This window comes from Tachyglossus aculeatus, chromosome 22 (assembly GCF_015852505.1).
Source record: "Tachyglossus aculeatus isolate mTacAcu1 chromosome 22, mTacAcu1.pri, whole genome shotgun sequence".
NCBI lineage: Eukaryota > Metazoa > Chordata > Mammalia > Monotremata > Tachyglossidae > Tachyglossus > Tachyglossus aculeatus.
The window spans coordinates 41,769,517-41,791,590 of NC_052087.1; the positions used below are offsets into that span (position 1 = coordinate 41,769,517).

Genomic DNA, 22,074 nt, shown 5'->3' on the forward strand with positions numbered 1-22,074 from the left:
TTATTTATTAAATAACAGATTCGCAGGGCCAGACTGATTTAGGAGTTACATCCTCCTTCCCAGTCCCGTTTATGTTGGAACAAATTAGAGGAAATATTTTCTACACAAAGCTTATTAAAGCGGTCTATTCCCACAGCGTCATTTTCGTATCCGTTGAGTCATGCAGAGCGATGGAGAGGTCTCTCCACTGTTTGAGGCTTATGAGCTCTGGATCAATCAATCAGTGGTATTTATTGAGCTCTTCCTGTGTGCAGAGCAATGTACTAAGTGCTTAGGAGAGTACGGTACAACAGAATTGAAGACACGTTCCCTGCCCATAGTGGGTTTACAATTTAGAGGAATTTCTGGTCTTGCTCAGTTCCTGGTGCATTTTATGACTATGGCCAATTCCTCAGTCTCTCTGTGCCTTATCATCATCATCATCATCATCATCCATCGTATTTATTGAGCGCTTACTATGTGCAGAGCACTGTACTAAGCGCTTGGGAAGTACAAATTGGCAACATATAGAGACAGTCCCTACCCAACAGTGGGCTCACAGTCTAAAAGGGGGAGACAGAGAACAAAACCAAACATACTAACAAAATAAAATAGAGTAGATATGTACAAGTAAAATAAATAAATGAATAGAGTAATAAATATGCACAAACAGACCCTGCCCTTTTCCCCTCTTTCCCCACCATCCTCAGTCATGGAAACCGTTTTGAAATTAAATTCTTTTAAATGGAATTTGGTAAATGACTATTATGTGCCATTCCTTCCTCTCCCCCTCGTCCCCCTCTCCATCCCCCCCATCTTACCTCCTTCCCTTCCCCACAGCACCTGTATATATGTATATATGTTTGTACATATTTATTACTCATTTATTTATTTATTTTGTACATATCTATTCTATTTATTTTATTTTGTTAGTACTGATCAGTACTGATCAGGTTGGACACTGTCCGTGTCCCACATGGAGCTCATGGAATTTATCCCCGTTGTACAGATGAAGAAACGGAGGCACGGAGAAGTGAAGTGACTTGCCCAAGGTCACCCAGCAGACAGACGATGGGGGCTAGGATTAGAATCCAGGTCTTTCGCACTTGTGGTCCCACTAGATACTCTCCCCTGCCTTCAAAGCCTTAGTGAAGGCCCATCTCCTCCAAGAGGCCTTCCCAGACTAAGCCGCACCTTTCCTCACCTCCCACTCCCTTCTGCGTCCCCTGATTTGCTCCCCTTGCTCTTCCCCCAGTCCCAGCCTGTAATTTATTTATTTGTATTGATGTCTGTCTCCCCGCTTTGAGACCGTAAGCTTGCTGTGGGCAGGGAATGCGTCTGTTTATTGTTGTATTCTACTCTCCCAAGCACTTAGTACGGTGCTCTGCACACAGTAAGCGCTCAGTGAATACGATCGAATGAATAAATGAATGAACTTCTTGAGGGCAGGGATTATATCCACAGCTGTATTGATTATACTACCTCAAGCACTTAGTAGGGTGTTTGGAGCTCAGCACCATTAATGATTGATTGACCGCGATCATTATTCAGATCACAGACGCAAAAAGGGGCTCTGCACTAGCCATGCAGGAACCAGAAGTGTAGATGATTTGGGTTGGAGAGGATGAGGAAGGAATTTTTGGAGAAAACTCCTTGGTGTCTTTGAAATGTGGACATGGGAGCGTGAACTGTTTCCCCAGTCCAGGCCAGGTGTTCTATAATTGGGTGTCTATTTTTCTGTAAGTACATCCTCTTGAATATTAAAGTCTTTCTCCCCCTGTAGACTGTAAGCCCTCTGTTGTTGGGAACTCATCTACCAACTGTATCGTGTGGTGCTCTCCCAAGCGCAAAGTTCAGTGTCCTGAACGCAGTAAGCACTCAATGAATATTGATTGATTGATTGATTGATAAGCTCCTTGTGGCCAGGGAATGTGTCATCCAACTCTGCTATAGTGTATTCTTCCCAAGCGACCAGTACAGTGCTCTGCACCCAGGAAGCATTCAATAAATACCAGTGACTGATTGGTAGATCTAACTATATAGGGGTAGTCCTTTGTACTCAAAGAAGGCGATGGTGAAATTCATACCATCACTTGTTAAAACGTACTTTGAAAAAAAATTTACATTCCTCCCTGAAAATGATACCTAGGGGCCACGCTTGTGATTTGGAATTGTGTACTGGAACTTTTGCAGTGTTGTTAAATACAGTGTTCTCAGAAAAGGGATCAGGAAGCTCAACGAAAGCAATAAATTACAGTTGAATGCTTTGGCCATTTAGGCAGCTGTGTTTACGTCTTATTTGTCGGTAGTTTAGCACAGTGGCTTTTGGTGTAATGACAGTAAACATCGAGTTGCTTTGGTTTGCCTTGCCCCAGGCGGATTGCTTTTCCAGCTCTGGGTGCCAGATGGCTTTTTGCTCATCCATCTCGTCCCAGCACGGTCCGGGTCGGGGTAGACCTACAAACTACCCAGGGGTTGCTCAGCAATTAAATATTTCAGTACCTGTCCCGGAGAGGGGAGCATCAGCGACCTGACTCCTGCTTTTTGAAGAAGGAAAATACATCACCTCAGAGTTGTCGTCCACGGTTTATCTCATTGAAGACCGAGGGTGGCTTTCAAAGTGTGTGAACCCCTCTTGAAACGTTCGGCTCTGGGGCATCTCTTCAGTTGAAAGATGAATTCTTCCAAACCAGTCCCTCAATCCAGTAGTGGTATTGAGTGCTTCCTCTGTGCAGAGCATTGTATTATGTGCTCGGGAAAGTACAATACTTTATCTTAAAGTTGTCTCGCCCTCCAGACGCTGAGCTAGTTGTGGCCAGGGAATGTGTCTGTTTATTGTTTTATTGTACAATACACCATGCTTTGCACTCAGTAAGAGCTCAATAAATATGATTGAATGAATAATACAACAGAATTAGCAGATACGTTCCAAGCCCACATGCATCACAGAGTGGTTTGGAGATTGTGGGTTGAACCTGGGCTAAGTGGAATTTAGGAATTCTGAGCTCAAGTTCATCCTCTTCCACAGAGCTTAGACAAGCTGTTAAACTTCTCTGGGCCTCAGTGTCCACATAAGTAAAAACAGCAGTCATACTCTGTAGTAGACCCAGGCCTCTCTGTTCTACCCCCCCGCAAGCCTAGGGAAAGTGTCTCCTTGAAATGAATTTCTACCTTGCTCATCTCTGATCCATTCTTCTGCCCTTCTCTTGGTCAATCAGTGGTATTTCATTCAATCGTATTTATTGAGCGCTTACTGTGTGCAGAGCACTGTACTAAGCACTTGGGAAGTACACGTTGGCAACATATAGAGATGGTCCCTACCCAACAGCGGGCTCACAGTCTAGAAGGGGGAAAGTGTCTCCTTGAAATGAATTTCTACCTTGCTCATCTCTGACCCGTTCTTCTGCCCTGCTCTTGGTCAATCAATCAGTGGTATTTAGTGAGCGCTTACCGAGTACGGAGCACTGTACGTTGTACTTGGGAGAATACCAAACCATAGAGTTGGTAGACATGTTTTTGCGGGATTTTTTGTTGTCTTTTTTAGTGGTATTTAAGTGCATACTGTGTACCAGGCATTATACTAAGCTCTGGGGTAGACAGAAGCTAATCAGGTTGGACGCAGCCCGTGTCCCACACGGGGCTCCCAGTCTTAATCCCCATTTTCCAGAGGAGAGAACTGAGGCCCAGAGAAGTGAAGCGACGTACAGACGAGTGGCAGAACTGGGATTTGAACCCAGGTCCTCCGACTCCAAGACTCACGCTCTTTCCACTAGGCCATGCCGCTCTGCTCTCAGCCCATAACGAACATATAGGCTAGTCACTATAAGTGGCCCCGGGCCCCACCTTGAAGGTGAGAGAGGGGAAAAAACCCCAGATGTATTCTCAGTGGTTGGCACCCCTTCTCCTGCAAATTGGGCATCCTTGCTGGGAGGCAGATAGGCATATTTACTACTCTATTTATTTTATTTGTACATATTCTATTTATTTTATTTTGTTAATATGTCTTGCTGTCTGTCTGGCGCTTCTAGACTGTGAGCCCACTGTTGGGTAGGGACCATCTCTATATGTTGCCAACTTGTACTTCCCAAGCGCTTAGTACAGTGCTCTGCACACAGTAAACGCTCAATAGATACGATTGAATGAATGAATCAATCATACTGAATGAATGAATTCAGTAGTGGGTAAGACAAAAGCTGACTCTTGGACCACCGTCTGGCAAAGGTAAATAAGGTAGTTGTTGGGCGGCGCTTGGAGATTCCCCCGATTAAAATGTTGCATGAGATTGTTTTCTAGCCCGTTCTTCGAGGCGTGGTGAACGTAACCTAGTGCTGCGTGAGTCTGGCACTCGAATTAATACCTGCCCTCAGCCAAAAAGACCGTGAAAAGGTCCTATACTAACCAAATCTATCCAGGAAAACCTCGAGAATTATTTGTGATTTTGTTACAAAGACTAGTCCCCTGCCTTCTCTTCTCTCCCCTCCCAAGTCTATTGTACAGCAGTCCCCCAAGCACTTAATACAGTGCTCTTTACAGGATAAGCGTTCAAAAACTACCATTGATTTGATTGGTTGAATTCATTCATTCATTCAGTCATATTTATTGAGCGCTTACTGTGTGCAGAGCACTGTACTGAGCGCTTGGGAAGTACAAGTCGGCAACATCTAGAGACGGTCCCTACCCAACAGCGGGCTCACAGTCTAGAAAGGGGAAAGTGTCGTCTTGAAATGAATTTTTACCTTGCTCATCTCTGACCCATTCTTCTGCCCTGCTCTTAGTCAGTCAGTGGTATTTAGGGGCTGATTCATGGCGTAGCACTGCCTTTACCAGGCCTTTTCAGTCCTCTCACCCAGGCCTTAATCTGCATGGGGGTTGGGGGGCTGGGTGAGGGAGTGGGGTCTCCGGGGTGATAATAACCCCCCACTCCTTCCCTCGGAGGAACCCACGATCAGCCTCTCCAGCCTTGACTGCCCTCCCTCCTGCAGACCTCCTAGTCTCCTCTCCTTAGACCACGAGCCCCATGTGGGTCAGTGACGGGGCCCGACCTGGTTATCTCCTGCCTCGCCCGGGGCACGGGAAATGGAACTACAGCTTCATGGACCCCCACCTATAATACATGGACGTCCAGTACACTGCTTGAGCATTTTTAACTCCTTACTTAAAAGCACTCAATCATCTCACCCCCTCCTATCGTTTCTCACTGCCACTCCGGCCCAGCCCACCCACTTCGCTCCTCTAGCACCAGTCGTTCAATCGTATTTATTGAGTGCTTACTGTGTGCAGAGCACTGTACTGAGCGCTTACCAGCTTGCTCATCGTCATCATCATCAATCGTATTGAGCGCTTACTGTGTGCAGAGCACTGTACTAAGCGCTTGGGAAGTACAAGTTGGCAACATATAGAGACAGTCCCTACCCAACAGTGGGCTCACGGTCTAAAAGGGGGAGACAGAGAACAAAACCAAACATATTAACAAAATAAAATAAATAGAATAGATATGTACAATAGATATGTGCTCACTTTAGAATAGAATAGATATGTGCTCACTTTACCCTGATCTCGCCTGCCTCATAAGTGCCATAATAAAGGCACTTGTTAAATGCTTACAACGTGCCAAACATCGTTCTAAGCACTGGGATAGATATAGGTTAATCAGGTTGGACACAGTCCCTGACCCGCGCTCTTATTGCCATTTTACAGATGAGGGAACTGAGGCCCAGAGAAGTGAAGGGCCTTGCCCGTGATCACACAGCAAACAAGTGGTGGAGCTGAAATTAGAACCCAGGTCCTCCTGACTCTGAGGCCCAGGCCCTGTCCGCTAAGTCACACTGCTCCTCCCTCTCGACTGGAACGACCCCTCTCAATCTCCCAAGTACAGGAGACCACCACTCTCCCCACTTCCAAAACCTTATTAAGGTCACACCTCTTCCAAGTGGTCTTCCCCGATTCGGTCCTCCTTTCCCCAGCTCCCTCTCCTTTCTGCGCCATCTCTGCACCTTTGGGCATTTGGGCATTGAGAAGCAGCGTGGTTCAGTAGAAAGAGCCCGGGCTTTGGAGTCAGAGGTCATGGGTTCAAATCCCGGCTCCGCCAGTTGACAGCTGTGTGGCTTTGGGCAAGTCACTTAACTTCTCTGTGCCTCAGTTCCCTCAGCTGTAAAATGGGGATTAAGACTGTGAGCCCCATGTGGGACAACCTGATTACCTTGTATCAGCGCTTAGAACAGTGCTTTGCACATAGTAAGCACTTAACAAATACCAAAATTATTATTATTATTATCATTGTATCTACCCCAGCGCTTCGAACAGTGCTTTGCACATAATAAGCACTTAAAAAATGCCATTATTATTATCATTATTATTATTATTATTTTTGGTATTCACCCCCTCTTCAGCCCCACAGCACTCAAGTACATACCTGTAAATTATACATTAAAAATTATTCATATTAATATCCGCCTCCCCCTCTAGACTGTACGCTCATTGCAGTCAGGGAACATGTCTGCCAACTCTGTTGTACTTTCCCAAGTGTTCAGCACAGCGCTGCGCACACGGTAAACGTTCGATAAATGCCATCGATCGATTTTACGAATACCACAGTAATCCTGATGACACCGTTCCACAAAGTGTAACTCAGTTCAGATTTGGATTTCAGTTCATCCGGCAAGAGAGATTCTTTAATTCCCTGGGATTTGTCCTATTCCCGTGGAGCTGATGTAAAAGCTCAGTCTTCGCCTCACCCCCTGATGTGTTTATTTGTATTTTTTTGATTAGGATCACCAGCCGTTCGCGAATGCCCATGACGTCCTGGCCCGTTCCCGCAGCCGGGCCAACGTGCTGAACAAGGTGGAATATGCCCAGCAACGCTGGAAACGCCAGGTTCAGGAACAGCGCAAATCCGTCTTCGACCGCCACGTTGTGCTCAGTTAATTGGGGGCCCGACGCCCCGCACAGCGACCGCAAGCAAGCGAGTAAGAAGGACCGTTGGAAAGAGCTGGCTGAAGTCTTCCTGATGATTTCTATTTTACCTCCCGCTGAAGAATTTCGACCAGACTCTCGATGGGTGGTTCCCAACGGGTAGCAGCCATGTGTTTGATCTTTATAAAATATCCAAGTGTTATAAATGTTCGAAACCCACATCTCTGTAGCCAAGAGAACCCAATAAATAACCGTCCTTCTCTGGTGGCTTTGACTAACGATATTAAGCCCTCGGGTAAGTTCTCTGGAAGGGCGTAATACATGGCAAGCACTCTCTCTTTCTCACTGCAGCCCTTTAGTGCGGTTTTAAAAGGATGTACTGTTTAAGGTGACTGTTTCAAGTTCGAGAGGTGAGAAGGCTCAGGTTTTCCATTTCGCTCCTCAGCCACTCTGCCGAGCGGACTTTTGTAAATATACATTTCCCTCTGCGTTTCACGCTTTCTGCCCGAAGCCTCCATTTTTGCCTCCTAGTTTGATTTCTCATAGACGCGCTGGCGTTTCTGGTTGCTCTCCGGCACGGCGTGCGTGTGCGGTGCAGGTGGAGGTGGTGCCCTTCCACAGAGCCCGACCGAGGAAATCAAATCCAAATCCAAATCCAAATCCAAATCCAAATCCAAAATGACGGCCGACTTGATGATTTCCCGTGATGTACATAAACTCATGTCTAGAGCGATTGGCGTTTCGCTCGCCGAGTCTCCTGGCTGATGTGTGTGGGTCTTTGGTTCTTCCAAACCATCTCCCGGAACCTTTAGGGGTAAAGACTCGGGTCTGGGAAAACGTGCAAAGCAGAAAAAATATATATATATATTTCTGTAAGACCCGTGCTCGCTTGGGTTTGGTGGCGCACGTATTCTCCAGCATTTTGGGTTATCGTGGATAGAGGCTGTTGGGTTTTACCGGGTGTGTATCTGAACTGTGACTAAGGTTCTGTACTTCTCCCTCTGAGAGGTCCTACAGTTTTGGATAACTGGCTCTCTTCTTTCTATATCCTCTTTGGAATGGAATAATAAAAATAATTTTGGAAAAAGTTACTCTGGGGGTCTATGCTTCATCAACCCTCCCGTTCAATTCTTTCTTCAAGACAGGTCAAGTTTTTCCGTGAAAAAGTCTCTGCTTTCAGTTGCTGTAGAAGTCATCCCACTGTTGGGTAGGGACCATAGGGACCATCTCTATGTGTTGCCAACTTGTACTTCCCAAGCGCTTAGTACAGTGCTCTGCACACAGTAAGCGCTCAATAAATACGATTGAATGAATGAAAGTCATCAAAGAAATTATGCTTCGGGTGTGCACTATTTGCACATATATTCTGTATAATGAACAATTGCATATTACCTACATTTAGTGTATCATCAGAGGACGTGTTTTTGGTAAAATGAACTGGGGAGCTATGGATCGTAATCCTCACTGGCTCAGTTTCAAATGCTATTGTGGAAAAAGCCCAACATCCTGAATCATGTGGAGTCGGGGGATTTTGGAAATCACCCCCTGCTAAATGTACAAATTACAGAGGAGATAGAATAGAGATTAGAAGTGCGGCAGACACCCCCTAGGATGTTTAAAGTGTAATAGAGTTAAAAAAAATACTGCATTAACTCTGTTGCGTGCAAATTATGTATGATCTTGTCCTGTGAAATATAAAATATTTTCCTGGTATTTAACAGAAATGAATTAAAATCTATTTGCCAAATTCTAGGTCATCTTCAATAACTCTAAAATATCAAGACTTAAAAACTAGATAAGCTGATCAAAGTGCTTAGAGGAACCGAATGTACCCACGAAGATCTGCTAATGATGTCCTTACTGGTGGTTTTAAAGTCCAATGTTTAGCAAATTAACTTTTCTGTCCAGTGGGGCTATTTGTTGTCATATCTACCTAAGCGGGTGGAACGAAAAGCTAATCCAGAACCGAGCGGATCTGTTTACCTATAAACTACTTTGCATTTTGTCACTAATAATCACCTATAAATCGAACAGGACTCACCGGCCAACCGTACAGCCTTTTAACTTCCAAACGCAGGTAAGAGACTCTTCTCCAGAGTATTGTGCTGGGGGAGTGTTCATAAGAATTCAATTCTAAAAAGATCTCCAGGCACTAATTGACATCAATTGCATTTTCTCTTCTATTGGCTGATATAATCGCCTTAGTCATTTAAAAGTAGCTTTGTAAAGCAAGATTAGAAGTGATATTGTGGAAGAATTAAAATTTGTAAATATTTTAAATTATATCTAGTTTTATATGCGTGTTCTCTGCTAGCAATTCATATGAGATACCTGTGAAAATCAAGGCTTTATACAGCTCTACTGCAGGCTGCTGCAGAGGGTGTCTCAGGATTTTTCTGATCACGGACTCATTATTGCTTTCCGTTCCCTAGGAAGTAAATGACGAGTATTATTTCTCCCCATTTGCAACAGAGTCAGAAACGGGCATGCCAGAAATCCCACGGTAATTCGGTCGTCTAAACTGTCTGAATTCCCACTCCTGGCTCTAACCATCGAACCTTCTGTGTTAACCGAAGACTTCGGTGCAATCTGCGAACATTTCGGATGTCCGCCGCGTTTCTAATCTCTATTCTGTCTCCTCTGTAATTTGTGCATTTAGCAACCTGTTTTCCTGAGGTTGTAATAGACAGAGAAGAAAGTAATAGTGGTTAGACTTTAGTGAAGTAATAGTATGTGTAATTATGAAATTTTATTGGAAATGCTGAAACACATTTTCCTGTGATTCTCCCTTTTCCCCTGACACTGGTGGGGGTTTTTTGAAGATTTTGGCAAGCGTCTTTTACCCATTCCTTTAGTTGTGAACTTAAAAATAAGTATATGGCAATCATCTTTAAGGGTAAAACTGTTCCTTCCTCTCCCCCTCGTCCCCCTCTCCATCCCCCCCAACTCACCTCCTTCCCTTCCCCACAGCACCTGTATATATATATATATATGTTTGTACATATTTGTTACTCTATTTTACTTGTACATATCTATTCTATTTTATTTTATTAGTATGTTTGGTTTTGTTCTCTGTCTCCCCCTTTTAGACTGTGAGCCCACTGTTGGGTAGGGACTGTCTCTGCATGTTGCCAACTTGTACTTCCCAAGCGCTTAGTACAGTGCTCTGCACACAGTAAGCGCTCAATAAATATGATTGATTGATTGATTACTCCAAACTAAAGCAGCTGTTTTAACAATTAGCATGAATAATGTAAATTTCCTTGGTCTTCTCTAGGGTCCCTGTGTAATTCATCGGAATCTTTACCCTAGGCTAGAAAATCTCTAGATTAGTTTTCTTGCTACTTTATGCGTAATGTTTTATGGGTTTTTTTTCTTCAAATTCTGTTTCCAAGCCCCTTTTTGCTCCCAATCTATAGATATTCTCCAGTGTCATCTAGAACTTGATGGGAATTTTCAGTTTCCAAACTTTTTTTGATAGCTGGGTTTTTTCAGCAGGATCTTTGTTCATTCCTAATCTTCTTAAAAGTTTTTGCTTGTTAGAGATATTTTGGGCCCGTCGGACATTTGAGCTTTAATTTCTTGCCCCATTTTTGAATGAGGCTTATTTGCACTTATGTAATATCTCCCTCTTCTCCCTCCTCTCATTAGAGTATAAGCCAAATCAGTCAGTTGTATTTATTGAGCACTTAGTGTGCAGTACACTGTACTAAGCACTTGGGAGAATTGACTCCAACAATGATGGCAGAGGATATATGCCTTCTGTTTTACTCTCTTCAGAGCTTATTTCAGTGCTTTGCCCTCAGTAGATGCTCATTAATGTCCTTAATTGATTGACTAATTAATCTAGACTGTAAACTCATGTGGGCAGGGAATATGTCCACCAGCTCTGTGTAGTGTAGTCTCCCAAGCTCTCAATACAGTCGTCTGTACACAGTAAGGACTCAGTGAATACCATTGATTCCTTAATACCATTGAATACCAATGATGCCATTGATAGAGAAGCAGCGTGGCTCAGTGGAAAGAGCACGGGCTTTGGAGTCAGAGGTCATGGGTTCGAATCCCGACTCTGCCACATGTCTGCTGTGTGACCTTGGGCAAGGCACTTAATCGTATTGAGTGCTTACTGTGTGCAGAGCACTGTACTAAGCGCTTGGGAAGTACAAGTTGGCAACATATTGAGACAGTCCCTACCCAACAGTGGGCTCACAGTCTAGAAGGGGGAGACAGAGAACAAAACCAAACATACTAACAAAATAAAATAAATAGAATAGATGTGTACAAGTAAAATAGAGTAATAAATATGTACAAACATATAAGCATATATACAGGTGCTGTGGGGAAGGGAAGGAGCTAAGATGGGGGGGATGGAGAGGGGGACAAGGGGGAGAGGAAGGAAGGGGCTGAGTCTGGGAAGGCCTCTGAGCCTCAGTTACCTCATCTGTAAAATGGGGATTAAGACTGTGAGCCCCACGTGGGGCAACTTGATCACCTTGTATTCCCCCTCAGCGCTTAGAACAGTGCTCTGCACATAGCGTTAACAAATGCTATTATTATTACTATTATTATTGATTTAACTGATATTTGCCCATTCTATTTTTCAGTTGTCCACCATTTTGTTTAGATCCCTCCTTTTTTTTTATTAATCACCTTACAATGTGCTGAGCACTGGGCTAAGCACTAGGGCAGATAGGTACAAGATAATCAGATCAGTCCCAGTTCATGACCATCTCTTAATCTGTTCACAGATTTACATGATGGCTTTGCTTTTAATTGGCTTTTTAATTAATCTAATTGGCTTTGCTTGTTAACTTTTTCATGGGAATCCGAACACGGATCCCTGCTCTCTTAACTAGACAATTAGTTGAAGAGTATGTTCCAGGCTTTATTCCTCTTCAGGCCTTCTAGTCTATAGGTGATTTAATATCGAACTGTCTGCATAGTTTTTTGGCGGGGGGCGGGGGGGGGCGTTGGTGTGGTTTTTTGGGTGCTTTTCTTGTCTCTCCGCATTTGGTTGTCAAACTTTGTCATGACAAGTATGCTTCGTTAATATAATTTACTGCCTCATTGAGGTGTATTAAAATTCAGAGGGATATGTCTTCATTACTGACAGTACTCTCCCCACCTTCAAAGCCTTAGGAAAAGCACATCTCCTCTAAGAGGCCTTCCCTGACTAAGCCCCCATTTCTTCTTCTCCCACTCCTTTATGCATCACCCCTGCACTTGGATTTCCACTCTTTACTCACCCCTCTCTCAGTCCCCCAGCACTTACGTACGTATCCATAATTTAATTTATTTACTGATATTAATGTCTCTCTCCTCCTCTAGACTTTAAGCTTGTAGAGGGCAGGGAACAAGTCTCTCCACTGTATACTGTACTCTCCCAAGTACTTGGTACAGAGCTCTGCACACACTAAGCGCTCAATAAATGTGATTGATCGAGAAAGGTGTTTATAGATTTGTTGTATTATACATAGTATGCATTCATCCGCCACCTGGTTCAAGGAAATTACCGAGTTTTGATTTACAAAAAGTGGTTGGTTCTTTCGTGAGAAAGTTTGTCATCCTGGGGTGAACCACAGAGCAAATTTCAGTGTTTCAGAAGAAAATGAAGATGGATGGATAATAGAGTAAGCTGAAGCCTTGAAGAGCATAAATGCTTGTCAAATAAACTCCCTGGCTGACCAGTTACTTCAAAGTAAGTCGATCATATTTTCCAAGGGCAAAATAGTACCCGGGAGAGCTTCAGTGAGCTTTGGGAAAGAAATAGGAAAGATGGAGATGCATTCACGCATGGCCAGTAAGTCGTATTTATTGAGCGCAGAGCACTGTACTAAGTGTTTAGTAAGGTACAATACAATAAACAGACATGTTCCCTTTAAAGTCTAGAGGGGGAGAGAGGAAGCAGTGTGGCTCCGTGGAAAGAGCTTGGGCTTTGAGTCAGAGGTCATGGGTTCAAATCCCAGCTCCGCCAATTGTCAGCTGTGTGACTTTGGGCAAGTCACTTCACTTCTCTGGGCCTCAGTAACCTCATCTGTAAAATGGGGATAAGACTGTGAGCCCCCTGTGGGACAACCTGATAATCTTGTAACCTCCCCAGCGCTTAGAACAGTGCATGGCACATAGCGCTTAATAAATGCCATTATTATAATCAATATAAATAACACATTTGTGCATAAATAATGAGGGGTTGGGAAGGGGGGATGAATAAAGGGAGCAAGTCAGGGTGATGCAGAAGAGAGATGCCTAAATCAATCAATCAATCAATCAATCGTATTGAGTGCTTACTGTGTGCAGAGCACTGTACTAAGCGCTTGGGAAGTACAAGTTGGCAACATATAGAGACAGTCCCTACCCAACAGTGGGCTCACAGTCTAAAAGGGGGGAGACAGAGAACAAAACCAAACATACTAACAAAATAAAATAAATAGATATGTACAAGTAAAATAAATAAATAGGCAGGGAGAGGCTTGTAGGGGAAGAAAGGTGCCCATAGAGAGAGCATAAAGGTAGAGACTGGTACAGAGACACAGGCAGAGAAACATTCACAGGTAGGGAAAGATACATGGGCGGAGCAAATATTTTCTTTTATATTGCAAGAGTTGGCCGTTTAAAACCAGCTCATATGTTATTTACATTAAAAATATTTTAGGATTACTGTTCCCTCTTTTTTCCCCTCATTACTTTTTCCATTATTTCAATCAATTGGGTTTATTGAGCACTTACTATGTGCAGAGCATTCATTCATTCACTCAATCATATTTATTGAGCGCTTACTGAGTGCAGAGCACTGTACTAAGCGCATGGCAAGTACAAGTTGGCAACATATAGAGATGGTTCCTACCCAACAGTGGGCTCACAGTCTAGAAGAAGCACTGAACTAAGTGCTTGGGAAAGTATAGTACTTATCTACAAGTCACTTAACTTCTCTGTGCCTTAGTTACCTCATCTGTAAAATGAGGATTAAGACTGTGAGCTTCACGTGGGACAACCTGATTACCTTGTATCTACCCCAGCGCTTAGAACAGTGCTTGGCACATAGTAAGCACTTAACAAATACCATTATTATTATAATTCCTTCCACGTTTCCACGTTTTCCCCGGAAAACCCCCTCTCATTTCAGTTCTCCCACAACAAAGTAAATGCCCATGACAATCTTCTGTTGGCTAGGCTGAGGGCGGGACTCACTCACACCCAAATTGTCAGAGGGAGACACGCTCACACACGCAGGCTGGCAGAGCTACTGCCCCCATAATTACACACACAAGAGGCTATCGATGCAACAATCTGCATCAGTTACCTCATCTGTAAAATGGGGATTAAGACTGTGAGCCCCACGTGGGACAACTTGATCACCTTGTATCCCCCCCCAGTGCTTAGAACAGTGCTCTGCACATAGTAAGCGCTTAACAAATGCCATCATTATTATTATTATCAGCCTTCTCTGATCTCCCATCCCCCTGTCTCTCCCCACTTCAGTCTATACTTAACATTGCTGCCCGGATCATCTTTGTGCAGAAACGCTCTGGGCATGTTACTCGCCTCCTCAAAAATCTCCAGTGGCTACCAGTCAACCTACGCATCAAGCAAAAACTCTTCACTCTCAACTTCCAGGCTGTCCATCCCCTGGCCCCCTCCTACCTCACCTCCCTTCTCTCCTTCTCCAGCCCAGCCCGCACCCTCCGCTCCTCGGCCGCTAATCTCCTCACCGTACCTCGTTCTCACCTGTCCCGCCATCGACCCCCGGCCCACATCATCCCCCTGGCCTGGAATGCCCTCCCTCTGCCAATCCGCCAAGCTAGCTCTCTTCCTTCTTTCAAGGCCCTACTGAGAGCTCACCTCCTCCAGGAGGCCTTCCCAGACTGAGCCCCCTCCTTCCTCTTCCCCTCCCCATCCCCCCCGCCCTACCTCCTTCCCCTCCCCACAGCACCTGTATATATGTTTGTACAGATTTATTACTCTATTTTACTAGTACATATTTACTATTCTATTTATTTTGTCAATGATGTGCATCTAGCTTCTCTTTATTCTGACAACCTGACACCTGACCACATATTTTGTTTTGTTGTCTGTCTCCCCCTTCTAGACTGTGAGCCCCCTGTTGAGTAGGGACCGTCTCGATATGTTGCCAACTTGTACTTCCCAAGCACTTAGTACAGTGTTTTGCACACAGTAAGTGCTCAATTAATACATTTGAATGAATGAATGAACGAACAATCATTGCAGCCAAAAGGCAGCTTAAAAACACTCCTTGTGCCAGAAACAACAGTAGCAGGGCCTTCACTATTTCTTAATACTTTTCCACCAGGAAACTTAATTCCTTGCTTAAAACATTTTCCACCAGCTAGCCGACTTCCACCGAGGCTATGTAAATCTAGTGGAGCTGAAAGGTCTTTCATTCATTCATTCAATCGTATTTATGGAGCACTTACTGTGTGCAAAACACTGTACTAAGCTCTGGGGAGAGTACGATATAACAGACACATTCCCGGCCCTCAACAAGCTTGCAGTCTAGAGGGGGAGACAGGCATTAATATAAATAAATTACAGATAAGTATATAAGTACTTTGGGGCTGGGAGAACTTAGAAACACCAGCTGCTTTGAAAAATCCTCATAATGCCTACTTCATACTCGATTATATTCATTCATTCAATCGTATTTATTGAGCGCTTATTGTGTGCAGAGCACTGTACTAAGCACTTGGGAAGTACCAGTTGGCAACATATAGGCACAGTCCCTACCCAACAGCGGGCTCACAGTCCAGAAGGGGGGGACAGACAACAAAACAAAACATATTAACAAAATAAAATAAATAGAATAAATATGTACAAGTAAAATAAATTCATTCATTCAATCGTATTTATTGAGTGCTTACTGTGTGCAGAGCACTGGACTAAGCGCTTGGGAAGTACAAGCAGAGAAGCAGTGTGGCTCAGTGGAAAGAGCACGGGCTTTGGAGTCAGAGGTCATGGGTTCGAGTCCCGGCTCCGCCACATGTCTGCTGTGTGACCTTGGGTAAGTCACTTAACTTCTCGGAGCCTCAGTTACCTCACCTGTAAAATGGGGATGATGACTGTAAGCCCCACGTGGGACAACCTGATCACCCTGTATCCCCCACCCCAGTGCTTAGAACAGTGCTTTGCACATAGTAAGCGCTTAACAAATGCCATCATCATTATTATTATTATTATCACAAGTTGGCAACATATAGGCACGGTCCCTACCCAACAGCGGGCTCGCAGTCCAAAAGGGGGAGACGGACAACAAAACAAAACATATTAACAAAATAAATAGAATAAATATGTACAATAAATATATTGTAGTCTCCCAAGCTCTCACCGCACAGTGGAGCGTTCCGGTTCCAACGGTTGATTGATTGGCTGAACTAACGTAAACTTATCTACATTTCCAGGGGAATCCAAGAGAAAATAATGGATAGTAAATGTTTCTCTAACCTCCCTGAAGAGCTGCCTCTCTACAGTGACTCCCCCGACTTGCAGGCGACTCCACCTTTCTACCTGGACCCCATCGTCGCCTTCCACCTGTACCCAGAGGCTCCCGTCCCGGCCCCTTTTTCGGACGATCTTCCACTCCTCTCTCCGACGGACAACGCGCTCCTCCCTGAAAGCTACAGAGAACCCTGCCCCTTTCCTTTCCAAACTCCTTTCTCTAATTTCGAGGTGGGCGAGTCCTCCTACGGGCCGGCTTTCATCAGGAAGAGGAACGAGAGGGAAAGGCAGAGAGTGAAGTGCGTCAACGAAGGGTACGCCCGGCTGAGACGCCACCTGCCCGAGGAGTACCTGGAGAAAAGGCTCAGCAAAGTCGAAACCCTCAGAGCTGCCATCAAGTACATCGACCGCTTGCGATCCATCCTGTCCGGGGATGGAGCCGTGGCGAAGGATCTCGGAGGGAAAGGCCAGGCGACGGTGGCAACTTTTAGTCACCAAACCGACCCCATCTTTCGAATCGTCTGAGCGGAATCCGGATCATTGAGAATAAAACCCCCCCAAACTCCCCTTTGCCTAAAGAACAGAGAAATTAATTTTGTTCCCAGATGATCCCAACTCTGAGATCATCCCCCACCGCCCCGCAATTAACTCCTCGAAATCTGACCTCTCTCTGGCCCTGTTTCCCCGCCACTTCACACACGCGCTGAAATTTCAGCCCCCTTTTTGCCTCTGTATTTACAGACGGATGCGGTCCTGTGCTCTTCGGCCTATACCTATATCAATATTATTATCAATTATACCTATTATTATTATCAATATTATACCTATATCAATGTTGTGTGAATAGTATTTTATCCAGATAAAGAGGCTGCATCCTGTGGTATTAAAGTGCATTGATTAGTAGTGTTTGGGATTACTCGTTTGTGGTATTTGTTAAACACTTACTATGTGCCAGGCACTGTTCTGGGCACTGGGATAGATAATAATAATAATAATAATAATAATGGTATTTGTTAAGCGCTTACTATGTGCCAGGCACTGTTTTAGTCGCTGGAGTAAATACAAGGTAATAAGGTTGTCCCATGTGGGGCTCACAGTCTCAAGATACAAGATAATCAGGTTGGAGTCAGTCCCTGTTCCACACAGGGCTCCCGATCTTAATCCCCATTTTACAGATGAGGGAACCGAGGCCCAGAGGAATGAAGTGACCTGCCCACGGTCACACAGCAGACAAGTGGCAGAGCCGGCATTAGAACCCAGGTCCTTCTGATCCCCAGGCCCGTATTCTATGCTCGAACTTTTTCTTGGGAGTTTTCTTGAGCTGGCAGCAAAGCACAAATATATTTAGAATCACAGCACGATCTGCATCTCCCTCTCTAGACCGCAAGGTCATTATGGGCAGGGAATGGGTCTGCCAACTCTGCTACTTTGTACCCTCCCAAGTGCTCAGTACAGGGTTCGGCACACAGTAAGTGCTCAATAAAGACCATTAACTGACTGATTGTTAGAATCCATCTTGTGTTTCAGTCATTTAAAGGGAGAGCAGGTAGGCTCTTGGGGTCGGGGGTGACCTGGGGTCTCATTCTGACTGCATTCATTCATTCAATCGTATTTATTGAGCGCTTACTGTGTGCAGAGCACTGTACTAAGCGCTTGGGAAGTCCAAGTTGGCAACATATAGAGACGGTCCCTACCCACAGTCTAGAAGAGTGGGCTCACAGTCTATCAATCAATCAATCGTATTTATTGAGCGCTTACTGTGTGCAGAGCACTGTACTAAGCGCTTGGGAAATACAAGTTGGCAACATATAGTGACGGTCCCTACCCAACAGTGGGCTCACAGTCTAGTAGGGGGAAACAGAGAACAAAACCAAACATATTAACAAAATAAAATAAATAGAATAGATATGTACAAGTAAAATAAATAGATAAATAGGGTAATAAATATCATGTGTTCAAATCCCGGCTCTGCCACTTGTCAGCTGGGTGACTTCGGGCAAGTCACTTCCTTGGGTTGAGTCACGGATTTCTCTTCTGTAGACAGAAGAGGCTACTCTTCCCCTCTGTTCCAGGCGTGTTGGAAGTGACTAATCAAGGTTAATAATAACTGGTATTTGTTAAGCGCTTACGTTGTGCCCAGCACTGTTCTAAGTGTTGGGGTGGATACAAAATAATCGGCTCCCCCATGGGGTTCACAGTCTAAGTAGGAAGGGAGACCAGGTATTAAATGCCCATTTCACAAATAAGGGAACTGAGGTACAGAGAGAAGTGAAGTGCCTTGCCCAAGGTCACATAACAGACAACAATGATAATAATAATAATGGCATATATTAAGCGCTTACTATGTGCAAAGCACTGGAAGTGGCAGAGTCTGGATTAGAACTCAGGTCCTCTGACTCCCGGGCCTGTATTCTTTCCACTTAGACAAGCTGCTTCCCATGGGTTTACAATTATCTCATGCCAAGCAATCTTGACTAAACTCCAGATGGTGACCGAGGTGAGTTTTACCTGAAGATGCCTCCAGTAAGCTTTCTCTGATTAACCTTTCATCTCCCCACTATATTTCTCCTCCCAATACCACTTCGGCACTTCTTTAATCAATCAATCGTATTTACTGAGCGCTTACTGTGTGCAGAACACTGTACTAAGCGCTCGGGAAGTACAAGTTGGCAACATATAGAGACGGTCCCTACCCAACAGTGGGCTCACAGTCTAAAAGGGGGAGACAGAGAACAAAACCAAACATACTAACAAAATAAAATAAATAGAATAAATCTGCTCCAGGACCACCGAGTTGGGCCCTCCTGTGCGCACCAGCAGTTCGGGTGCAGATGATACAATGTAGCTCTGCCAGGCTGAAAGCAGAACTGACCTTCCTCCCTCTCCACTCACTGCAATGAATGATGCACCTTCTCTGCCAAGTTGCACTTTTCCCATCGTTGGAGTAGCATGAGAAGCAGCGTGGCTTAGTGGAAAGAGCCCGGGTTTGGGAGTCAGAGGTCGTGGGATATAATCCCGGCTCCGCCTCTTCAGCTGTGTGACTTTGGGAAAGTCACTTCACTTCTCTGGGCCTCAGTTCCCTCATCTGTAAAATGGGGATGAAGACTGTGAATCCCACGTGGGACAACCTGATTGTCTTGTATCTACCCAGTGCTTAGAACAGACTATGAGCCCCCTGTTGGGTAGGGACCGTCTCTATATGTTTCCAACTTGTACTTCCCAAGTGCTTAGTACAGTGCTCTGCACACAGTGAGCGCTCAATAAATACGATTGAATGAATGAATGAAATAGTAAGTGCTTAACAATTACTATTACTATTATTATGTGCACCACACAAAAACACACACACACACACTCCTCCTCAGTGCTCTCCTCCCCGCTCCCACACAAACACATTCCCACACAAATCCACTCCCTCCTCACACATGTGTGGGGTTTTTTTGTTTTTTTTTTTATGTTATATTTTAAGCACTTACTACATGCCAGGGACAGTACTAAGCACCGGGATAGATCAATCAATCAATCAATCAATCGTATTTATTGAGCGCTTACTATGTGCAGAGCACTGTACTAAGCGCTTGGGAAGTACAAATTGGCAACACATAGAGACAGTCCCTACCCAACAGTGGGCTCACAGTCTAAAAGGGGGAGACAGAGAACAGAACCAAACATACCAACAAAATAAAATAAATAGGATAGAAATGTACAAGTAAAATAAATAAATAAATAAATAAATAGAGTAATAAATATGTACAACCGTATATACGTATATACATATATAGATACAACCAAATCAGGATGGACACAGTCCACGAATAGTTCTCCCCCTCTTCTAGTCTGTGAGCCTGTTGCTGGGTAGGGATTGTCTCTATTTGTTGCCAAAAGTGTACTTTCCAAGTGCTTTGACATAGTAAGCCCTTAATAAATGCCATCATTATTATTACTCTGCACACAGTAAGCGCTCAATAAATATGAATGAATGAATGAAGTACGTGGGGCTCATAGTCTTAATCCCCATTTTACAGATGAAGTAACCGAGGCCCAGAGAAGTGAAGTGACTAGTCCAAGGTCACACAAGGGCCGTGTTCTATCTACTAGGTCGTTCTTCATGGCCTAAGTGTGGGTTGAGGGCAATGTAAAGTAGCAATGCCACGCTGAGAACTTTTTGTTGTGAGCAGAGCTTGGGTCCATGTTGACAACCTCAATCATCTGGAGAAACAGATCAGTGCTTAGAACAGTGCTTGGCACATAGTAAGCGCTTAACAAATGCCATCATTATTATTATTATTATTATTGTAAGAAGTTCTAGGTCCCTCTGGGAATGTTCTAATAATCGTTGTATTTATTCAGCACTCTCGATGTGCCCAAACTGGGCCAAATGCTCAATAAATATGATCGATCGATTGATTGATGAGTGCTGGGGTAAGCGCAAATCAATCCGATCGGGTACAGACCGGCCCCATATAGGTCTCAGACTCAAAGCAGGAGGGAGGGCAAATATTTATTTTGTTAATGATGGCATATAGCTTTAATTCTACTTGTTCTGATGACTTTTACACCTGTCAACATGTTTTGTTTTGTTGTCCGTCTCCCCCTTCTAGACTGTGAGCACATATAGGGACTGTTTCTATATGTTGCCAACTTGTACTTCCCAAGCGCTTAGTACAGTGCTCTGCACACAGTAAGTGCTCAATAAATATGATTGAATGAATGAATACCATTGATTGATGGATTGATTGATTGAACTACTGCCAATGCCAGCCCTGTTCATGAGAATGGAGGACCGGGAGACTAAAAGGAGGCTCCTGATAGGTTCTGAGGCTTACACTCCTGAAGGTGAAACACCACTATTCATTCATTCATTCAATCGTATTTATTGAGCGCTTAATGTGTGCAGAGCACTGTATTAAGCGCTTGGGAAGTACAGGTCGGCAACATATAGAGACGATCTAAGCTCGAACTGTCCGCACCTCAGTTAGATCCATCGCTGGAGACAGTAAGTGCTCAATAAATACGATTGAATGAATGAATGAATGTAATCCCCAGTTTTTAGAGGGGGAAACTGAGGCCCAGAGAGGCTCATTCATCCATTCAGTGGTATTTATTGAGTGCTTACTGTGTGCAAAACACTGTACTAAGCAATTAAGTGACACACAGCAGACAAGTGGCAGAGCTGGGACTAGAACCTGGTTCTCCTGAATCCCAGATCAAAGCGCTTTCCACTATGCCACACTGCCACCCCCTTCCCCCCAAAGCTTTACATCGATCAATCAATGGTGTTTATTCAGCGCTTATTGTGTGCAGAGCACTGTACTAAACACTTGGGAGGGTGCAAAGCAACAGAATTGGCTGACATGTTCCTTGCCCAACAAGGAGCTGACTTTTCTTAATGGCATTTCATTCATTCATTCATTCAATCGTATTTATTGAGTGCTTACTAGGCGCCAGGCACTGTGCTAAACCCTGGGATAGACACAAGCTAATCAGCTTACGTGTTTGAAGTCTGTTGTATAATATCACTCTATGACAGTATCCTTTCCCAAGTGCTTAGTACAGAGCCCTGCATGTGGTTAGCACTCAGTAAAGTCTATTGACTGACTGATCGATTGATTGATAGATAGTTATGGGCAGACAGAGTCCGTCCAAGAGAAGCAGCGTGGCCTAGTGGCAAAAGCACGGGCTTGGAAGTCAGAGGACATAGGTTCGAATCCCGGCTCTGCCACTTATCTGCTT

The 22,074-nt window shown here is 44.3% G+C and overlaps 2 protein-coding genes across 2 annotated transcripts in view; both read left to right on the plus strand.

Annotated features, from left to right (window-relative positions):
- The window catches only part of TMEM9B (TMEM9 domain family member B), a 33,131-nt gene extending 25,957 nt beyond the window's left edge, over window positions 1–7,174 (plus strand). Inside the window, exon 5 of the mRNA XM_038765178.1 lies at window positions 6,748–7,174. Coding sequence (XP_038621106.1) covers window positions 6,748–6,903 — 156 coding nt within the window. The 3' untranslated portion in view covers window positions 6,904–7,174. The remainder of the gene's footprint in view (window positions 1–6,747) is intronic.
- Window positions 7,175–16,323: 9,149 nt separating this feature from the next.
- On the plus strand, window positions 16,324–16,866 carry ASCL3 (achaete-scute family bHLH transcription factor 3). The gene has a single exon (XM_038764007.1). The coding sequence runs from the start codon at window positions 16,324–16,326 to the stop codon at window positions 16,864–16,866; it is 543 nt and encodes a 180-aa protein (XP_038619935.1).
- Window positions 16,867–22,074: the final 5,208 nt, after the last annotated feature.